The sequence below is a fragment of the Hippoglossus hippoglossus genome, chromosome 6, assembly GCF_009819705.1.
Source record: "Hippoglossus hippoglossus isolate fHipHip1 chromosome 6, fHipHip1.pri, whole genome shotgun sequence".
Classification (NCBI taxonomy): domain Eukaryota; kingdom Metazoa; phylum Chordata; class Actinopteri; order Pleuronectiformes; family Pleuronectidae; genus Hippoglossus; species Hippoglossus hippoglossus.
This window is the reverse complement of record NC_047156.1, coordinates 24,009,655-24,031,458: the sequence shown is the minus strand read 5'-3', so window position 1 is coordinate 24,031,458 and position 21,804 is coordinate 24,009,655. Positions and strand designations below refer to the sequence as shown.

Here is a 21,804-nt window from a genome sequence, read left to right as displayed (position 1 = left end):
ATTTGAATTGTTTCAATACAATGTTGCTGTGCGAATATAAATGAATAAATAAATAACTGACTGTCCTTTTTCCTTGGTCAAGGAATGTCGCAGCGAGCCAGTGTGGTAACCCAGATGAAATGTTAAAGCCCGTTGAGAAGGAAGTGCGGTTCTTAGTTGTATATCTTTTACAGATCAACATAAACAAATTGTGCTTTAGAACATTACAGCACATTATTAAGACTTTTAATATGGCATAATATATAACCTGGTTTCATGCTGTTAAGTAACATGAATAACCACAAACATATTTGCAACATAGATCATCATAATTAAATCTTGAGATGTATGTACCTATATGTACAAAGACATTTGTAAGAAATTTCTAAATTCTGAGATGCAACGTGCTGCGACTCTGTATCGAGGCAGTGACAGAACATATTCCGAAAAACAGTTCACTACAGGGGTCTGCAAGTAAGATTGGCTGCGAGCTAATATTTTTTCCTAAGCCAGTAGATGGCGAGCCAGAACATAATCAAAGACTAAATCAAGAAATTAATTTTAAAAAATGCACCTGGAATTTGTGATTCTATATTAATAAAAGGTAATTAGGCGACCAGCGCACATTAGCAGTCAGTGGCGGCAGGGCAGTGTGTTTTTCTACATCCTCTGAAAAACGACATCAGTTCAATCAGGAGAGACTTGATTCACGATTTAACAATGTTTATTTTGACAGATGCACAGAAGTAATGTGAATGTTAGTCTTTGGCTTTTTAGACCCCTTTGTGATGTCATCTCGATTAGAAGGGGGTGGAGCAGAGCGTAGAACATGAATAACCCCCGGGGTCTGGACACTGGTGGTGGTTCATCAGTCAATCAATTGTTTGGGTGGCCCATATTCATGAGCATTGTCCCATTGGACTTCGCTAAGTGCGACATCTTCTGCCCTTAACCCTCAACAAGAGTAAGGAAAAACTACAAAAACCTTTTGACAGGGCAAAACGTAGAAATGTGAGGGATCCCTCTTCCAGGACGGAGAGAAGTGCAATAGATGCCGCGTGTAATAGGTATATTGTCAGGCAATCTTGTAGATTTTAGGTCTGCCACCATGATCGGGTGCCGCCATAATCCACAATCCATCGTCATGATCCACTGACACTATTGGGATCCATCATCGTGGTCCATGATCGCTGCCAACACGATGCAGGATTATATATACAATCAGTTGAGGTCGGGGATCCGGAAGAGGTGATAATGATTCTGCTGAAGACTGGAGGAGATCGGGGTGGAGGTGGGTTATGCGCATCACTGAATGACGGCTGACTGCCGAAGAGAGGAGAAGGGATTTAAAGTTGGACAGCTGCTGAATGATTGGCTGAAAGAGACCGCGGCAGATCTGACTGGACATTTAAGAACACCCACAATCAGCTGATCAATATACAGAAGGTCCAATACAAGCTCTGAGCAATGATTGTGATGCATACTATAATTTGATGACATTTTCTCCAGTTTTCAGTGACAGAGAACAATTAAAAGTCTGCGATCAACTTTAGTCGGTAAAAGTTAAAATCTACAAACCAAGCCAGGAATCTTGTAGCAGTCATGGACTCACACCCTCATTTGAACAGTGACTGTCTGTGTGTTTACCTTCAGTCAACCAATGGTGTGATTACAGGTGGATCAGAAAAAAACGAGAATGAAAGTCTTTTACATTGACTTCCTGTCTGTCAAAGACTTGACATTACTGCTGTTGTTCAAAAAGAACTATATGGTTTAATACAAATTAATACATTTCCAATTGACTGCTCTAGGCTGTGGGAAACAATTCAAAAATTAATCTTTAAAATTATATTTAAATGTAATTAACATGTACAAGGACATAAAACATCTCTAGGACAGCCTTCTTCATCCTGAGCAATATCATGACAATTAGAAACATCCTGTCTCGAGAGGATGCTGAGAAAATAGTCCAAGCATTACCTCTAGACTTGATCATTTGAATTCTTTATAATCAGCAGACAGTAAGGAGAGTGTGCAGGGACCGTCTACAAAGTGCAATGACGAAAACATAAATTGCAAAAACTTTCAATATGCGTAGGATCACCATAAGAAATTATCACATAAATGGCCTCCTCTGCGTCACTCTACAATCTTTTTGGGAAAAAGGTGCTCTAGCATGATTTACTTTTAATAGTTAGTATAAAATAATTAATTCTTCAACTCTGTGTCACCAAGGTCATATCATATGTAACCGAGTTTTCAAAAATGTTTGATTCATTTTAATTTATTTAAATCTGAATCTCTTTACAGCTGAAACAATGTCACGTTACTTTTTCCACTACTGAATGGCATGGAGGTATTTGATGAAGCAGCCTGTAATACCTTTGTTTGTCCGCTGGGAGGCATCCAGCCTCCATCTCTGCTGTCTGACCCCAGCAGCTCCTCTCTCCATCGGGCTGCACGATGACGCTCATTAACTTCATGTTAGTGCACGAGTCGCACACGCGTTCATCTTGTCTGCAGATGGAACGCACTTTCTTACCCTCTCCATCAGCACCAGCACCACGTGCAGTCTCTGCTCAGACCTGAGACCACTTCTGTGACTGGGGAGTTGGATGAGACCCTCAGAGTGGGAACTTAGCTGGTGCAAAGGAACCTGGGAGCCTCCCGTGTTTCCTGTGACGCACTCCGGAGACCTGCGACAGGCGCGTCCGTGACTCCAGTCCTCCAGACCCAAGCGACCCTGGTGTTTGTCTGTTCCAGCAGAGTGATCTGAGTTGGCTGCTGTCTGTGGGCGGGGGGTGGGGGGAAGAGGGACCCGGGTTCGGAACCGTTAGTCGAACCAAAACCCGACAGGTGATCCGGAGCGTCAGAAACCTGCCGTTCACAGGAATGTATAACTTCTCTGTGATGACCAGAGGCTGCGCTGCTCTGTAACTGCAGGGGCAGAGAAATAAAGTGGATTCTATGAATTAATGACTGAAATTTGGTGCAAGGATGCTGATGCGGAGCCAGATCGAATCCCCGCGGACACATTTGGTGGAGACGCTGTGGTGATGTGACAAACAGCTGGAGTCAGACAACATCTGTGTGACCTGTGACACTGAGAGTGAACAGCTGCTCCTGCTGCGGAGAGAAAGGTACCTGGACACATCACAATCTGTGCAACTGGGAACGTGTCAAGTGTTAAGTTTCATTTGAAGCTCTGAGTGCAGGTATGGACCATTTAAAGTAAACAGTCTGTTAGATCATTATTCTCTATCATCACCCAGATTCTCATGTCGTCAATCAGTGAAATCAATCAACGAATCAATCAATTTGAAACCCGTCGATCACAAACTGCTGGATGGATCTCGGCTTGTGTGTTTCAGCCAATTCAAGTGTGTTTGCGAATCCAATTTCCATGCTATCATGCGTACCCGCGCACCAGTGAGTGTCGGCATGTGTGTGCGTAACTGAGGAAGTTGGTCTTTGTGGTCGTGCGTGTATGAGCTTCAGTGCGTTTGTGCGACGCGCGCATGTTTATTATCGTAATCGTTGGCGCGCCTTTGAGTTTGCGTTGTGTAAACAGACGCGATTGATACGTGTGTTTGATGATGGGGAGATGCGTGTGCGCGAACGGGGTTTACTGTGCGCGATGAGCGTAAATGTGCCTATGTGTGTGTGTGTGCGTAGGTGAAACCGAATATCCACGTGCACGCGCGTTTAAGGACGTCAGAGAGTTTGGATGTGGTTGGCGCCTGCAAAGATGCGTGTGTTTTATGTTTGCCTGAGGGTGAATGTGCGTATTTGACAAATGATATTGAAGATTTGAAAAGGAGAGCGAGGGGCTGCACACGTGCAATGAAAATGTTACATAATGGAGAACAAGAAGAGAAAGAGAAGAGGAGAGGAAGACAAATGTAATCCTGCATCATCCAATAAGAGCCGAGTGCCTATTTACTTTCTGCCATCAGGTCATCCTCCAGTCAGACCTCGACATTTACCGAAGAATCATCGGAATGAAGGAAACCCACAGTTTGCAGATACATCTCTCTTTCTGTCAGTCCTTCAATTCGTTCAAGTAACACTCACGTCACCGACTTCAAACTTAGCATCTCTATTTCTGAGGAACTTGGGAAGCGTGGTGTTGACTTTGAAGTTGTTTGAATGCGTTTTTCTCGAGACCCTAATCCGAACCCTCCCAGTCACTTGAAACGGTACACTTCCCTTGCTGTGATGTCACTGATAGGTGCGTTCAGACATGCGCTGAATTTCATATAATCTCCTGACATTCTCCGATGGGGCTGAGTACGGAAGTGTGAGTACTCAAATGTCCAAGTTCCTCAGTTCAGCCCTGTAGCAATAACTCACTGCAAGTGAGTGGGGGTGTTGATGAAAAAACAGAAAACAGATATCACTGGATTAAAAAAGCGGAGCCACGAAGAGGACACTGATGAAGATGTTTAAAGAGCGTCGGTGATAAGGCCAGACCGGATTTGATGGGCAGTGGAATTAATAGATTTCGTTCTGCCTCTGCTCCACTCCTCACCTGAACGCTCCAGAGAGTTCTGAGCGGAGAATCTCCTGCTGTGGTGTTCATTAGAGAGTCCAGACCCAATCTTGCAGACATTCTCTGGAGTTCATGTCTGAATGATAATGTGCCTTAATTAATGATGGTCACCTACTATTTCTGGTCAAAATGGCTGCTGCCAAAAGGCTCAATTTGACAGTATGAACCCGTTTGACTAAGGTTCTTTTTTTCTGTCATAAAAATAAGTAAAGAGCCAAGTGCCATAATAATCATCTTAGAGTTTCAAATTAGTAGCAGCCATATTCCTTCATAATCTACCACTACACACTTTGTTGTTATATTTCTGTCTGACAGAGTTTCTTGCACTTATTCTCTTAATAGTACTTTCCGTGTTTTCTCTTTAAAACACAAATAACAAAAGAGAAAACAACAACAAATAGTTTGCATGTTCTTCTTGTCTGGGGATTATCTCTGGGACTCCCAGAGTCCGAACATGCAGATTGGGGTTACGTTAATTTGAGACTAAATTGTCGGCAAGTGTGAATGTGAGAGTGAATGGTTGTTTGTCTCTGTATGTTGGCTCTGTAATAGGGTGGTGACCTGTCCAGGTTGTACCCGCCTCTTGCCTAATGTCAGCTGGGATCGGCTCCAGCTCCCCCTGCGACTTTCAAAAGAAGAAGCAGTTATAGATAATGGATCAAGAATACTGTGTGGAGTTTTCCTCTGTCACTTAATAATTAGGACTTATTACTTCTCAGTTTTGTTTTTGCCAAGATCAAGTTTAGTATCTGTTTATATGTATGTCCTCTTAGGGGACAACAATTAAAGGGTTATGTCAGTGTGTGAAATACCCAGCGTTAATCGGGGGTCCCCCCTACCTAGTGCTCCAGTGTTATGCTGTACCCCGTACCCCCCCCCCCCTTTTTAAACACCCGCTGAATTCATAATTATGTTCAATGATAAACAGGGTGTCGCTTCTTCTGCAACATTGAAGTTAAAACACTGCGTTGCATCATTAACTGTGGAAATAACTTTTCTCCTGTATGCAGGTGTGTGTGTGTGTGTGTGTGTGTGTGTGTGTGTGTGTGTGTGTGTGTGTGTGTGTGTGTGTGTTTGTGTGTGCTTGTCTCTGTCGCCCCTCACCCAAACTGACCATCACGTGTATTTAGTTATAATCGATGATGACAGATCGTGAATCTGGATCATTCTCGTCTCGTGTTGTGCGTGGCAGATGAACTGCATGTGCGCAAAATGCTGGACTTTTTTTGGTCAATGTGCGAATACGTGTCACATAAACTCTAGAGCGAATCAAACAAACACAAAGTAAACTTCAAGCACTGTACGTGTCCTAGTAACTTCTGATTAGTGTTGGTGTTTATTGTTAACATGTAAAGTGAGCACAGGTCAGTGAGTGGGGGAGTGAGGAGGCAGGACATGTGGCAGGGTAACACAACATGGTACAAAGATACCAATGTGTGTCTGCCCCCATCCTGAAGGAGCGATGGGCCGCTGCTGCAAAATAAATGTAGCAGAAACCCTGCCTGCCTAATACTGGACATAGTTCACTTTTAAAATACATTTTGATGACAATTATAAGTGACAAATATTTTTTGAAATTTGAAAATTTGCTGTTGAGGACTTCAGGGGGTCTTTAGTGTCACTCAAGGGGTCTCGGACCTCCTGAGAACCCTTGTGTATTGCACCCAGGGTTATGTAGGACCAGGATCTGAAAAACGGGCTTGCTCCTTTCACTCTATACATTGAGTCAGCATTGCAGTGATAATTTGCCTTGTGAAAAAAAAACGAGTTCTTAAGCCAAGGTCTAAGTAAATCACTTAATTTCTCACAGATTTATAGAATAGACATGTTGGCAAACTATGACTCACTGATGAGTTTTAATCAATTCAGAGGAAATTGGTTAATCTGTTCCCTCATCTTCAGGAGCAGGTTTATTCTGGCTAAATTATAGTGTTTCCTGCGTAGTGAGCTATAGCCTGAATAATGTATCTAAGTATCACTTTCCTTCATAAAACACGTACAACTCTGATGAGTTCTCAAAAATACAAACCCACATGATGGTATGTAAATCTTAGTGTAAATCTTAGTGAAAAATTACATCAAGTAGCTTTGAAGTCAACTTGTTAATTAATCGATTTGTCAATAAGTTAATTAATCAGCAACTATTTGGAAATCAGTTATAAATATGTTATTATTTGTTTTCTTGCAAAATGTCAAACATTCCTTTCTTTTTGTTTCTCATTATTGAAACCTGAATATCTTTCTTAGTCTGCAAAGCTAGATATGTGAAGACCCTCACCTTAGGCTTTAGGCAGTTATAAAAGGTTCACTGTTTTACAGACCAGACAATGAAGTGACAATACTTGAAAAATAAGCCCTATTGTAATGCAACAAAACCACGATCTTCTCTGACAAACAAAGGTCTTTGCTTGAATACAAATTATACATAACCAGGAATCTGCTAAACCTCCTCTGAGAACATGTAGAAATGAAACAGGGCCACCGCTCCCACCACCGCAGGAGGGGGCACCACAATTATGATCATCATCATAATCGTAATAATCATTCATAATGATGAACTGTTAAGTAATTGAAAAAACGTCAGAGACACTGTTATCGCAAGATGCACGGCTCCAGGGCAGCTGTGGCTGAGCAGGTAGAGCAGTTCGATCCCAGTCTTCACCATCCGCATGCCGAAGTGTCCTTGGGCAAGTTAACCGAACCCTGAATTGACCGTCAGTGCTGCCCATAAAAGCACTGTTTGAATGTGAATAACCTTTGTAAAGTGCTTTGAGTGGTCATCAACCGCTATATAAATACAGACCATTTACCATTCATTTTCAGTTCTGGCATTTAGTTGAGTACATAACACAACTTTTATTCAAGGAAATACAGTAGTTATACCAAAACCTCACGAAGCAGCTCCACTACAGAACCGCAGCCGACACGCCCCCAGTGTGAACAACCGCGACACACAGCAGAACCTTGCCTGTGGCACTGTGCTTGGGCCTGGAGAGCTGTGCAGGTGGGCTTGGTGATTCCCTCCACGCTTGGTGGCTCTGTGGCCGGGCTGAGCTGACTCTGGCTGGGGCAGTGGAGCTGTGCATGGCTCCCTGGGTCTATGCCCCATAATGTAATGCAAACGTGTGCGTCTGTAGAGCTTCCTGTATCTTCTGAAAATGCCTGTTCTGTCGTGCAATGTATACTATCTTCTGCAGAGTTCGTTAAGTTTATAAAGTAAAGTAACTTTTCTTCTGTTTTGTGTGACTAATTGTATAGTTCTTTTTATCTTATTTGTATTTATATTTGTTTAATTTAACAACAGTTACAACATTGATAATTCAAATGTATTCTTTGGTTTATTTTATTGAAGAAGGTTGCACTTTCAAATGCTTGTGTGTGTGTGTGTGTGTGTGTGTGTGTGTGTGTGTGTGTGTGTGTGTGTGTGTGTGTGTGTGTGTGTGCGTGTTGCTGTTTTGCGTGTTCTCTAGTGCAATATACACTGTCTCTGCAAGGTTTTGTGACATTTCTTCAGTTATGTGTGTGTGACTTTTTCTTACAAATACAAATATCTATACAAATAAATATTGTTGTTTTATTTTATTTTGTTTATATATTCATTTATAAAAAAAAATTGGGGGGGGCCCCACAAAGCAATTAAGCCTAGGACACCTAAGTGGCTACCTGCGGCCCTTAGTCCAATCCCTTAACAGATGCACCATCATTGGTTACTGACCTACAATGAATCATCACCTCTTTGCTTTTGCAAATATTATGAGAGGTTGTTTTCAACTCCCTTACATCGTCTATATCTGTCTAACCTCTGTGGTGTAATCTCTGAATTTAATAAAGTTGTTTGGCATTTTAGTTTTTTGCTGTGCCCGTGTTAGCAACTCTGGTGCACATTTATTGCCCCTTGAACGATCTCTGTTATAGAGGAGGTTTGATTATCGATCATGTATTCATTGCTTCTTCCTATGTCTGGATCTCCAACAGGTTCCAGGAAGAATGTGAAACTGCTACTGTGGTGACCTCAAAGCTGCCCTGCCTCAGACAGGTATGTCCAACACAGGAACTTGTACCTCAGGAAAACCTTGGAGTTGGTGTTTGTAGGTGGGAGTGCCCCCACCGCGGTCACAAGGCCTTTGTAACAGGGTGAATCCATGGTCTGGCTTGGCCTGTTCTCGCCACACAGCCTGCACAACTGCTATATCCACCTGTCTGTTGACTGTTTGATCATATCACTGCTCCCTTTCCCTGCTGCTCGACTTACTACAACATGGCGAGGGGTTTGAATCCCCCAATCAGCTTCGGCCACTGCTTGCTCTCTCTGCTGATGCTTAAGAGCTGCTGGCTGCTAGGCTCCACATCTCAGAAGCCCGCCGACTCCCAGCCGCCCCAGCAGGAGTATGCCCACTCCATCCGGCTGGATGGCGACATCATCCTGGGTGGCTTGTTCCCTGTGCATGCTCGCGGTGAGAGGGGCGTGCCTTGTGGCGAGCTGAAGAAAGAAAAGGGTATCCACAGGCTGGAGGCAATGCTGTTCGCCATCGACCTCATCAACAAGGATCCAGAGCTGCTACCCAACGTTACGCTGGGGGCACGAATTCTGGACACATGTTCACGTGACACCTATGCTCTGGAGCAGTCACTCACCTTTGTCCAGGCACTCATTGAGAGGGATGGATCTGACGTACGCTGCTCTAACGATGTCCTGCCCATCTTTGCCAAACCAGATAAGGTGGTGGGCGTCATTGGGGCGTCAGCCAGCTCTGTGTCGATCATGGTGGCCAACATCCTGCGACTGTTCAAGGTAAGAGAACACTGTTGGGTGACTTTTCTGTTATTTGTTGTTCCTTTTTTTTGTTAGTGTGGTTTGCTTGTTGCTGTACTGCAGCTCTTGTGACTCATCCTAGGTCAGCAGCTGTACTGTATGGTTTAAAGCCATTGTCATGTTGTGTTTCTGTCACTCTTCGAGCCAGTGACTTAATTACATTTGTTGGACTAGATGAGTCTGAAGGCTCATATTTCTCTCACTTAATTGTCAGTGTTGAGTCTGAAAGCTGTTTAAGACAGTAGAACAGGGTTCATTGCTGTCAACGTAATTGGCATATGACGATGTATGCAGTGAAACATTGGGGGTAGGAAGCGCTAGTTCAGTGGTGCTAGCTCCACTCCTAGTCACCTTTGATCAGCGGATATTGGTTCTACTACCTCCAAACGTGCCGACCACTGCCTGAAAAAGTTCACAAATAACTTTGGGAGTTGTTTTTTTCTTTACAGGTCAACAGAAAAGGCAAATGACATATAGCACATTGATTTTGGTGATGCCTTCAGGTGCTGTCGAAAAACCAAATCACCAAAGTGGTACACAAAGTACATCCAAGCTAAAGTCTCCCAGTGTACACAGTTTGTCCATTTACTAAAGTATAGCAGCTATTTTTATTTTCATATTTTGAATTTATTACACCTGCAACATTAAAAATATTTGTCAGTGTTTTGTTTGATTGCAGCGTTGTCCGTTTACAACTTCCTCTTAGTCTCTGTCAGTCATCATCGATGGACGATGGCGTCACCCATCAGCCCAACACTACATTAGTAAAAATATAAAGAAAGACTTTTTTCACAAGCAGAGTGAACATTGTAAGTAAAAAGCATTCAAGTAGTGGTGGGATGATGGTGTCATTGATGATGGATTGATGTGTTGGGTACTGCAGTGAAATTTGTGTTTTGTGTAATCCTCAGCAGTTTGGCCGTCGTTGAAATTTTCTGCATGACTGTGTCTCTGAGGCTGTTGCTTCAGTTTCCACACACCTATGCTGAACAGAAGGATAATTTAGTTTAAGAGCTTTTCAGGATCTGCACTCTGGGTTTGTAATTTACATACCTCAGGGGTATTTTTACTGCGCTCTAATCTCGCCACATCCTCATCGTCATGACAACTTCCTTTATTTCGCCTTTGGTAAACAGCAGCTTTATTCCAAACAAACAGACAGATGTGATCTACAGATGACAGCTGTAAATACTGAAGTGCTTCATGATGCAAGTGTTAGTGTGACACTGGTTGTTTTCTCAGCCTGGATAAATGTGTTTAGCAGGCAATCTGCAGGTTAACTCTAACTGTATAAAAGGTTTTCGATAGATGTGGAAATTCTGAATGTGCTGCAAAGATCAACCAGATGACAGGTGAACAGGTTTTCCTTTGAGCTGATACTCATCTATTTACCAATCCCAGAATTCTCTATGTGTCTGTCTGTATACGACTTGCATATCGCAAGAACAGTTAATAGCAGCTTCACACTTGGCATGTGTACTGATAAGGGCCCAAGGAAGTGCAGTTTTGATTTCTGTGCGATGTGGATACATGATACTTTCAATATTAGTAAACTTTGAATAAGCAGGGAAACAGTGCCTTTGTATATTCAAAAATAAACTTTGAATATACAGATGACCAGCACTCTGTAGCAGTGGTGGCTGGGACCAGTATTACCTCAGGCCAAGCCAACAGCCCATTACAAACAGAATGGGCACTGGACTAGTACTGGCAACACAAGTAAATATAAACCATCCATCATTATTATTAGAAAAGCTGTGTGGCATTTAACAGTTAACTTGCAGAAAAGAAAATGTAGAAGCCGGGCCCTAAAAAAAGTTCTCATTCTCTGCACATAAGAACATAACATTATGCAAATGTTCCCGCTGTGAGACTAATAAAGGATTATCTCAATTCTGGGGTCCTGGTCTCAACCTTATATTTGTTTTACTTAAGTGCAAGTCAATGTGCGGAACTGAAATGATGTGATGATATAGGCATTGGAGAGCGGGGTGTGTATGTGTGGACATCCCATAAGGATATGGAGTAGCAAGCCAGTGGGAAAAAGTAGACACATATTGGGTGTGGTGGTATGCACGAGTATGAATTATTTTGTATGAAACTATATCAGACAAAAGTTATTAGTCAAAGCTCAAAAATTCTATGACTTTAAACCTGAAACAAAGGCATCTTTTTAACAGTTTTTGGGTGACTTCAATAAACAAGCGGATCTCCCCTGCCTTGTTATTGATCAGAGGTTTGTGTCACCAAACTTGCAACAAGCAATCTGCCTGAAGTATCATTTCATTTTAGAGGGACCTAAGCAGAAAGCAGGTATAGTGCAAATGGCAGAATTGACACAATTACAGTGGTTTGCCTAAATTCTTCGGCTTTTTGAACACAGACCATTTTTCTTATTGTCTGTTTTTCACATTTGATCATATTTCATTGAGATACCTCCATGTTTGATTCTGCCCTCATTTTAATTTGCAGATGTAAACAACACCTTCTGCTTTTTTACACTTTTAAAATAAATTCACTACAAGTTCCACAGCACTAACATCATCAGTACATCAGTCACACTCATGTCTCTGCTGCTCTTTACAGCATGTAACACTACCAGGGCTGTGTGATAGCTGATGATGATACATGATGATATACAGCATTTTATCATTTATTCTGTCTTGCCACAACTTGCACTCTTAATAGATTTACATTCTTCCACACAACGCAGATAGGAAAATGCATAAAATAAAGCAACATAATATGTGACACAGAAAAGGAGAAGGAGTCTGACCAACCTACACACGATGCATGAAAAGTTTGATACGTACCAGCAAACCTAACACACTCGAAACAACACTAACCTCTTTCACCACCTACACAAGAATCAGGTCAAACAGTGCGGAGCGGGTCAAGGGATGAGCGCCTCTAAAGTACAGTTGAGTGCTGAAAACAAACCTCAGACTCAAATGTTGCAAGAGGCTTTTTTTTTTCCACTGCACAACATATGGCAAAGAGTCATTAAAAGAAAACAGCCGCTGTTACATCTTGCAGCCCTGAATGTCAGCCCCGAAATGTAGAGACAAACTGGGAGACTGTCACTTTGTGGTGGAGGAAGCATGCTCTGTCTTCATCTGCAGCATAGATAACATGTTCAGACAGATGTTTCTCGTGGTGCGTTGAAATGAAGTTGATCCCAGCTGTTGCCTCGTCTTCTTCGATGGGTGCACAGCCAATAGACAAACTGTATCTGGAGGCGGTGCGTTGCTTGTGCACAGTAGCAACCAAATTCCACTGCCCTAAATTAGTGATGAGCTGTATGATTCATGTGCATGTGTTAGAGCCCGGCCAGCTTAATGAGGACAGAACGGCCCCACAACATCACTTATCTAAAATTAGCTGGAGATGCCTTCGGGGGGTGAGGAAAAGGAGGAAAGGAGGGGGGGGGGGGGGGGGTAACCAGATTGTGCTGACACAGAGGTTTCCGCACCCTGCTCCTCCTCACCTCCACTCACCACCACTGTCAAAACCTCCAGCTGCTTTCAGGACTCTAACAGAAAGCAGGAACTGACTGTGTCTGGTTTTAAGTTGATCACATAGTCTCAGTTAAGGTGACACACAGGCATGGATTCAGATTGCAGAAGCCCCATGGCAGCCTATGATCACAACCTGAAGGAAAATATCAACACCTTCACATATCTTCCACAGCATTTATACCAAACTAGTGCAGTGCCCGTTCTAAACCTGTCTGTTGGACTAGGCTGTTCTCTTGACCTGTGGTAATTATTCCTTGTCATTAGTGAATCCTCCTCAAAAAGAGCTTTTCATAAACAGACCAGTGACCAGTGTGAATCCGATAAGGTGAATGGTTGGTGAGATATGCGTTCCACATACAGAGAGACAGCGAGACAGACAGACGCTTGTGGAATTAGTAGGTAGATTTATTTTATTAAAAAAGAAAGATGAGTTGAAGGCCCCTGGGCACCACCCAATCAGCCCAGTGGATAATCTGTGATTGGTAACACAACTCACTGAGGGAACTATTTAAATTACTTAAAGTTTAGAATCTTGTTTTTATGATCCACCGTTTTCTCAATATATATATTGTAGATAGAGATGTGCAAACTCAAGTGGGATGAAAATGACAACGGTGTTAAGAAGTGTGCCTTTTTGCATCTGTAGCCAGTGATGTAACAGTGATGTCGTGCAGTCATGGAGTTGCACCCACACAAACAAGATTTTACGCCATGCTTTAAATGAAAGTAGCAATACTGCAATAAAAACATTCCATTAAGTTAAAGATTGTCCCGAGGATAAGCTCCTCCATTTTACTGATCCCATGATCTTTCCCCTAGCGCCACCCTAAGGACAGACTTTACATCTTTAGCTCTGCTCTATACTGTAAGAAAAGACAAATCAGTCCTGTCTAGAGTTGTTCTGTTAATAAAACCCTCTTGTGCATCTTCTGAAGATTCACAGAGGGTACCAGAGGTGAGATCCTCCCTCTGAAATTGTGATATGCTCCCAGTGCATTTGCATGATATTTGCACATCCATTTCACATAGTATCACACAGTCTGAGCCCAGCCTGGTCGTCAGGAGGACACTCAGCTGCGACAGTCGCTCCTGCTGTCGCATTATATTTTCCATCTCTGCGTGGGAGAGGTGGAACCGCTGAGGCTCTCTTTATGAGCTTGCTGCAGTTCCATCCAAAAAGTAACTAAATAAATAAATAAAAGAGGTGATAAAATAACAGAAGGAGGAATGAAAACACATTGTTCCATATAAACTGTCAGAGGGAGGAGGAACGCTAAGCATGCAGCAGCACGACAGCCTCAACCGATAGAAGAAGGAAAAAAGTCAAGAATCACATTGTAGATGTGAGTGTATAACATGCAGTCAGCTGAGCAGAGGCATGTTCGAACTGTGCTTCCCACCCTCTTATCTTCTCTTACATCATTTAGAATATAAGACTAGATGGTGAATGTCCCTTGTACGTTTGAAGGTCTTCTGCACAATTTAAGTTTAACTACCAGTAGATGTTTGTGGCCAACAGCGGATGTTAGGGACATAACTTCAGTTGTGCACCTTAGCATCATCAAGTGTTGTGGCCTTGTAATCAATGCTACATGCCGGACTTGAGGGTACGCTGAGGCTGAAGGTAAATCTGACTGGCTACTGGTTTTTATGTGGCTGTACTATGAAAGCCATGTGGGCCGCAGTAGATCAGTCATCATTACCTTTTTAAACTAATCGTTTTCTTTTTTTTAAAAATAGGACAATATGGAGAATATCCCTTGTACGTTCTACCGCACTAATTAATGCCAACCGCTAGTTCAGTGGTCGCCAACCCGTCGATCGCGATCTGCCGGTCGATCTCGCAGTCTTCACTGTCGATCCCCGAACTCTCTGAACTCACTGGCTGTCGTCGCGCCGCAGATCAGCTGTGTGTCGGTTACTGGCGGCGGAGCTGCTGGTTTATCTCCTGCATTTCCTTCAAGAACAAGTTGGTTCATGTACTAAAGTAAATGTCAGGACTCTACGGTATGAAGATGCGCATCTTTCGGTCTGTCGATAACAAACAAAGCCCCGTTGGAACAAATGAGTGGATTCAGAAGGTGAAACGCTGGAGTGCTTTTACTTTGAAACGGGTTCGGGAATTGATGTAAATACGTTTGTGTCATAGAAAGATTAACATTGTGGTTCACAGCAGAATAAACAAAGAAGATGATCTTTCAACTGATTTTTAATATTTATCTGATGAATTTATGTCACAAACAAATGGTTGCAACACTTTCTGTATGCCTTTTCAAAAATAAAAGCACTCGAGCGTTTCTGTTGATGGAATCCATTCCCTTGTTTAAAAAAGGTTTTTTATTGTGAAATATTTGCTGGAGCAGAAGATGCACGGCTTCATACTGTGTAGTACTGGTATTTATTTGATGAAAAGGGACTTCTTTCATACAAGGAAATAATCATATTTGTGGCCATATTCAAATCAAAGCCTATAATGTGCTGCAGTGCAGAACATGTTGTGGAACTGAGAAGCTACATATTTTGCATTGTAAATATGAATGGATATTAATTTGAATATTGTGCATTGAATAGAAAAATGTGCACAACTGGTTTGTACTCAATTAAAGAAGTCCATTGTCCATGGTTGGGTTGATTTGTTTTCCAGTTTAAAGCAAAAACAAACATGTGCTTCTCCTGCTGCTTCTCTTCATGCGCTGTTAAAAAAACATGTCCCTTCCCTGGTGCTTGCCCTGCTTAACAAAGCTGCTACACATTGTGAATCCTACCTGGTCTGGTTCTTAGTACCCCCGGGTGTCTACAAATATAAATGCAGAAATAACAAATAATAATAATCATAATATATCAAACTAATGAAATAGCTCCTACACAAGGTTAGTGAGGTTATTGTGCATTAGAAAATGAATGGGAAGATAATTTGTTTTAAGGCTTGATGTCGGGGTAAATTTTAATTTCCTGTTGCAAAGTCACTTAATTTCGCTGTGCCTTGAAATTCCCCATATTTTGGTCTTTATCATTAACATCAGTCAGTTAGAGGAACCATTAAAAAAGCAGGACAGGGATTTTGAACTGCAGCGTATGAATCTGAAAGGCTTCAAAGGTCTACAATATTTCACTCAATTTTCAGGCAACAGAGCTTCGCACAGTCTGAGGATGTGTGAACACTGAGACTTGTTTTCACTCTTTGTAAAAGTGTTACCTGCTAATATCACACCGATCTGTGCTAACTCCTGGCACAACACAGCAGCAGATGGTTCGTGTGGGGGAGCAAATCCTTCATCAATGGGACAAAAGGAAATAAGGATTCATCGTCTGGAGACCATGAGTATCTAGAAACACACCGTTGAAGTAGACACACGTCTTAATGTACACATTTGAAAATGCTGTTTGTAGTCCATTACTGTTTTTAGAAGCTTTAATATCAAAGCACAACACAGTGTAAAGTTGGACCTGGTGTAGCTTCACAAGTTTATGTAGCTTTTGTTTTCCTTTAGGAGGCATTTTCCTAAGGCAACATCACTTCCCGTCATGTCATGTCTGACTTGTGATGATCCAAGACTTGTCGCTGACTAGTCTCAGATTGCATTACACTTGTCTTGAGACCTGAGTTGTTATACATGACAAGAAGACTTGACTGAGACATTTCTCATACTTGACTCTTCTTTCCAACAAATTGAGACTCAATGCAGATTCGAGGAGTCCTCGACTTGGACTTGTTTTACTTGAGACTCAAAATAATTGAAACTTTAATTAGGATTGAACTTGAGCTGGACTGGTCTGAAATGACTGAAATCAAACGTTTTCCCAATGACTTGAGGCATGACTCAGACTTGGTCTCATGCCTTAGACTGGACACTGGTCTCTTGAGTCTTAAGTTACATTTGACTCATTAATTGAAACCATGATGCTTGAACTGAACTGATAGACTGAATCATTTTCTCCAGTGATTTAAGACTTGGTTGAAACTTGTCTCAAATGACTGGACACTACGTTCCTCAGACATGACTCAGACTTCTCTCTGAGTCTCTCTAAAGTTGAGACTTTACTTCATCACTTTTTGAATTAGACTTGTTTCCAATGAATTAAGACAAGTGTCTGACATGTCTCAGCTTATTTGAGACATATCATTGTTAGAAAATGCTCCCCCGTGCTCATCCTGACCTATACCTACACCTGGTAACCTGCGGTCAGTGTTGCCACTGCAGGTCTGTATTCGGCCTCCCGCAGTCAGTCACAGGCAGATTATCAGATCTGCTTCTCATTAACTGACAGTGTGACCTCAACATCTCAGTCTGAGTAGCATAACATCCAATCAGCAGTTTAATAGCATGTTAATGTCCTGAATGAATGTGAGGGTGAAACCACTGCACCTTGTTTAAGAATTAATGGGAGCTAGAGGCGTCCGGCAGCTGATCTGTCTCGATTAGCTGATTGCTTTGTTGTTGGGTACAAATGTAATTTCTCTCTGAGAGAAGAAAAAAAAACGATGGAGGAGAGGATGGATAGTGGAATTTAATTGAGGGGAATTTGCTCATTGTAGCGGCAATTCATTAGCGTGGCTGTTAATAACGACCTCATTAAGCTGTCCGAGGCCATCGTCCTCGTTGTTTTATTGTCAGTATTGATGAAGCTTTTCCGTGCGTCATGGTCATTTTCACGGCCCACATTTGTAATCCACCCACTTTTCAATAATCTATTCTCTTATTGAAAAGACTCAGACTATAACCAACAGACATTCGTGTCAAGAAAGATAATAAATACAAACTGTCTCATGAATTATGACCAACAGTCGCTCGCTTGTCAAGTTGGAGGGGGACGGGGCTGATGCTCTGCAGTCCACAGCCTATCGCTCATCTTCTAACTCCCTTCCTCGTCATTTTTCTGTAGCAATTGTAAACTTTGTAATGACTTTGACACAAATAGTCTGTGTTGCATATTGTTTATTCAATATTTACTTCTGTCAAGGGTAATCTAGAAGTGCCTGGCTCAATGTACCTATTTCTTTCCTTCAACTCCGACATTTCTACGACACATTCTACACACAAGATTCCTCTGCCAAGAAGGGGGTTGGACCAATTGAAATAGAAGAGCATCAGCCTCAGTCCCAGAAAACCTTAACTAATGACAAATATTGTCATTGCTTTACAAAAACGTCACAGTGTCTGTTGTTGCAACTTTTTCCACTGTGGTTAACTGTTGCCTATCTGTGTTGTATTATTGTTTTGGACAGGTAGCTGTAATTTATTTAGACCTTTACTTTCTGTTTGGAGTCGGTTCATTCTGTGCCATGGATAAAATAGGTTATTCTCAGAGAGGAGCTCAGATAATATTCTGACTGCTCAGGGAGTCAGTGTGAACTCCATAGGTCACCATCAGTTGAGTGGTGATGAGGGTCAGAGGTCAGCTGCTTTGAGTACAAACACACTCCATTCATCACCAAAGAAAACAGGGACTCGTATTCACACATGCTCATATCATTTTATTATCATCATACTATCAATTTACTACACACAGAAGAAATGATTCCATCTTTTATTCAGTACCATGTGTTTGGGGGTTTGTGAATAACAGTGATGGGATTTCTTGAGAAACTGTGCGTGCGGACTGATTACAGATGAGAGCAAACGACCGAGATCTGCATGCATGATGTTAAACAGCAACTGTTTGAACAGGATCTGTTTTTGTGTTCACTGCTTCTTTTCAAAGATATTCCTCCATTGTATCTTCATCGGGTGGAAAAAATAATTAGAAACTCCAATAAAAAAAGTTTTTACTTTTTTTCTGAACTCAGCATGCAAAGTCTAAGAGAGGACAAATTAGATGACTGGCCTAAAAAAATTGAATAAAAACCTTCATACCACAGACACGACAAACATACATTTTGGATTGGCTTGCAGATTCTGGATCATACTGTACCCTGATTGAAGCCAAACACATGAGAAATGATTCATATAGGACTGTTAAAAGATTTGTCTCCGGTAAGGTTAAGGTCTGTCAGGTTTCAGCTTCATACCTCAGGACTCAGGAGTTAACACTGAGAGGGAAGATGTTGGATTCTTGGTCGTACAAATCAAGACATTTAAAGATGTTACCATGGGCCTCAAGTGATAGGAATCTTACACCATTTTAAAGAGCACATGAGTAATTGAGAAGCTAATCTGCAAATGATTTATTAATGAAAATAATCACTGGATGCAGTCCTCTGTGTCTCAGATCAGACAAAGAGGTGGGAAGCTCCATGAGATGTATCCTCTGAGGAAAGATTTCCCTTTTTTTTTACAGACCCCATTTAAACACAGTGGCTTGAGTTGTTGTGGAAACATAGTGTCTTAGTGAGTGCTTCAAATAAGGTCAATAATGTGTTGTTGCACAGAGCAAGCACAATCAATTTTGTCCCATATCACTGAACAGTTAAAGCTATAGAGTTGGTAATCCTGGAAAAACTTGCAAGAACAGGCCACAAAAAAATGCAACCGATAAATCCCACACTAACTTTGGTTTCTCCTTGTTGTTTACCCAAAGGGTTGTTTAACCACATTAAGCCAACAGTCTGAATTAGACACGGCCATGTAAACAGCATATTCTGATTACCTTAACATGAATAAAGTCACGGAATAAGTAATAATGGAATTAAGACATGTGATCTATTATGACTTTAGTCACATTATGTAGACATGTACGTTTTGATAGCATTACAATGAGTTTTCCCAGCATTTTGTGACATTGACATATGACACCCATCTGCTTGACGATATGCTCTGGGCATAATCAAAATGGCAAAATACATCGATTGTAGCTTTTGCAAAATTAGGAAGAAAACACCCAAAATGGTAAAAAGGTAGCATTGTACCTTACACTATTTCAGGTTGGGGTTTTAAATCTGGCAGAATAACATTGGATGTAATGAGTCCTAATCAGACAATGCTCTGTAACGTGTAAACGGGAATATGAATGGAATTGAAACAATGTCCTATTCTTTATGAAGACAAAAGTCAGGATATTGGTGTCCATGTCAACACAGTCACAGTTTCAGACAAATTAACCCCGCCAGTTTAGGTAAATAGTATTATTGATTTTGAATTTGAGGTACAGTGACTAGCTGACGTTGTCTAAGGATGCCAAGCAAACATTCAACAGTGCATGATATGGGTCCAACATACAGTCACTAACAGAACAGCGCTACATCCTGTACGCCATGACATCATTATCTCTCTAGAAGACATCCCCTCACTCACCCTAACAAGCCAGTGCAAGAATTCAATCAGTAAATCTGCTCTCTACAGTCCCTGACATGACATTGATAGACACCTGCCAACCAAACAGAATAATAATTCTCACTGGTCAGTAGCGATTTGTCTTTGGCATCTAAAGAAACTTTCAACCACATTTTATTCAAGATATACCTTTGGGCATCTTTTTAGTTCTACAACGCCAAAACTGTCATATCTCCTTTCTTCATCCTAATCCTCCGATTTCACAGGAGAATGTCAATGCACTTGACTCCCCCTCCTCTCCTGCAGGAGTCGATTTGTCTCTTGTCCTTGTGAATGTCGGATGTCGGATCTCATTCATCAGCACCAACCGATTCATCTCCCATTGTCTCCCTATTCACAGATCTGCTGTGCCTGTGTGTTTAACGCCGGTGGAGATGTTCCTACAGTGGATTGTGTCAGTCACCGAGTGTCTGTGCTGCAGGATTAAGAGATGATAACACAAATGCAGCTTTGTCTCTTTGATTTATTAGAGGACAGTTCTAAAGGTGTTTCGGATCATGTCTTTTCTCCATCACTCTGTTTTTCCGTTTATAGCCATGGCTAAGGAATGATGATGCTTGTCGGACGTCTGTTAACCACTTTAGTCCAGACTGAAATATCTCAACAAATATTAGATGATTGATGAATTTCGTTACTGTGGTGATCCACTGACCTTTCACCAGGAGGTTGACATATGTGCGCTTGAGTCACATGTCTAAGCAACCTTTGGATTGATTGAAGGAATCTATGGTCACCTCAGGATGAAAGTTAATAACTTTGGTGACCCCTTTATATTTTGATTTAGGATCAAGAATATATTATAATATCATTTGTTCACTGACTTTCTTTATGACCACTGCCCTCAGCTGTGCTTAAAGCTAATTAGCAAATGTTTGAATGCTAAAATCATAGACTGTTTATAAAGATTGAGGACATGACTGTGTCCCAAAAGCCAAATTGTCTCGATCACTGTCTGTTGGCTTGCTGTAGTAAAGGTCTTGTAAGTGGTCAAGTCTTTATTTTTCCTGAAGGTTTGGTTTTAGTAACTCCCACCAAGGAGGATTTGTGTTTCGTAAGTAAACAGGATTACACAAAAACTACTCCAATACTACCAATTTCCATGAAATTTTGTAGAGCAGTGGATAAGACCCACGGACGAACCCATTACATTTTGGTGCGGCTCCAGATAAGGCGGTGGATTATTTTCACTTTCTTTGTGACATTGGGACATTTTGCAACAATTGGGTTGATTTCTCAAATCGGCATATTTAGAGGACTGATAATTATGAGTGTGTTCACTTTGGTGGAGATCCAAGTCTGGTTTAGTCAATTTAAATGTGATTTCATAAAGGGTCTGTGGGGTCTTGGGGGAGGTATTCACCCTAGCCTACTGAATGTCATTCTAGTTCGTTATTTGATGTTATAAAAAGGGTTCGCAACGTTATGATTGACAGCTGAGACTGACTCGCGATTGGTTGAGCGCATGTATTGACTCGCTAGCAGCTCACAGTGTGAAGTGACGTTACAAGTGCAGATGGTAACCAGACATTTATTGGGCTTCCAGATGATTTTTCTTTCCTGAATGAGTCGGTCAGAGGAGGAGGAGGAGCTGTCGTCTCAAGAGGCTTCCTTCCTAAGTGGAGGAGCCATCTTCTTCTTCGGTCTCTGTACACACTTCATGTTTCTTTAGTG

At 41.7% G+C, this 21,804-nt stretch overlaps 1 protein-coding gene across 2 annotated transcripts in view; it reads left to right on the top strand.

Annotated features, from left to right (window-relative positions):
- Positions 1-2,432: 2,432 nt before the first annotated feature.
- grm8b (glutamate receptor, metabotropic 8b) overlaps positions 2,433-21,804 on the top strand; it is a 137,689-nt gene continuing 118,317 nt past the window's right edge. The window contains exons 1-3 of one of the 2 annotated variants that reach the window (XM_034588738.1): positions 2,433-3,119; positions 8,507-8,550; positions 8,736-9,323. In XM_034588738.1, coding sequence (XP_034444629.1) covers positions 8,790-9,323 — 534 coding nt within the window. In that variant the 5' untranslated portion in view covers positions 2,433-3,119; positions 8,507-8,550; positions 8,736-8,789. Of the gene's footprint in view, positions 3,195-8,506; positions 9,324-21,804 lie in introns of both variants that reach the window. The other variant, XM_034588737.1, reaches the window with a different exon arrangement.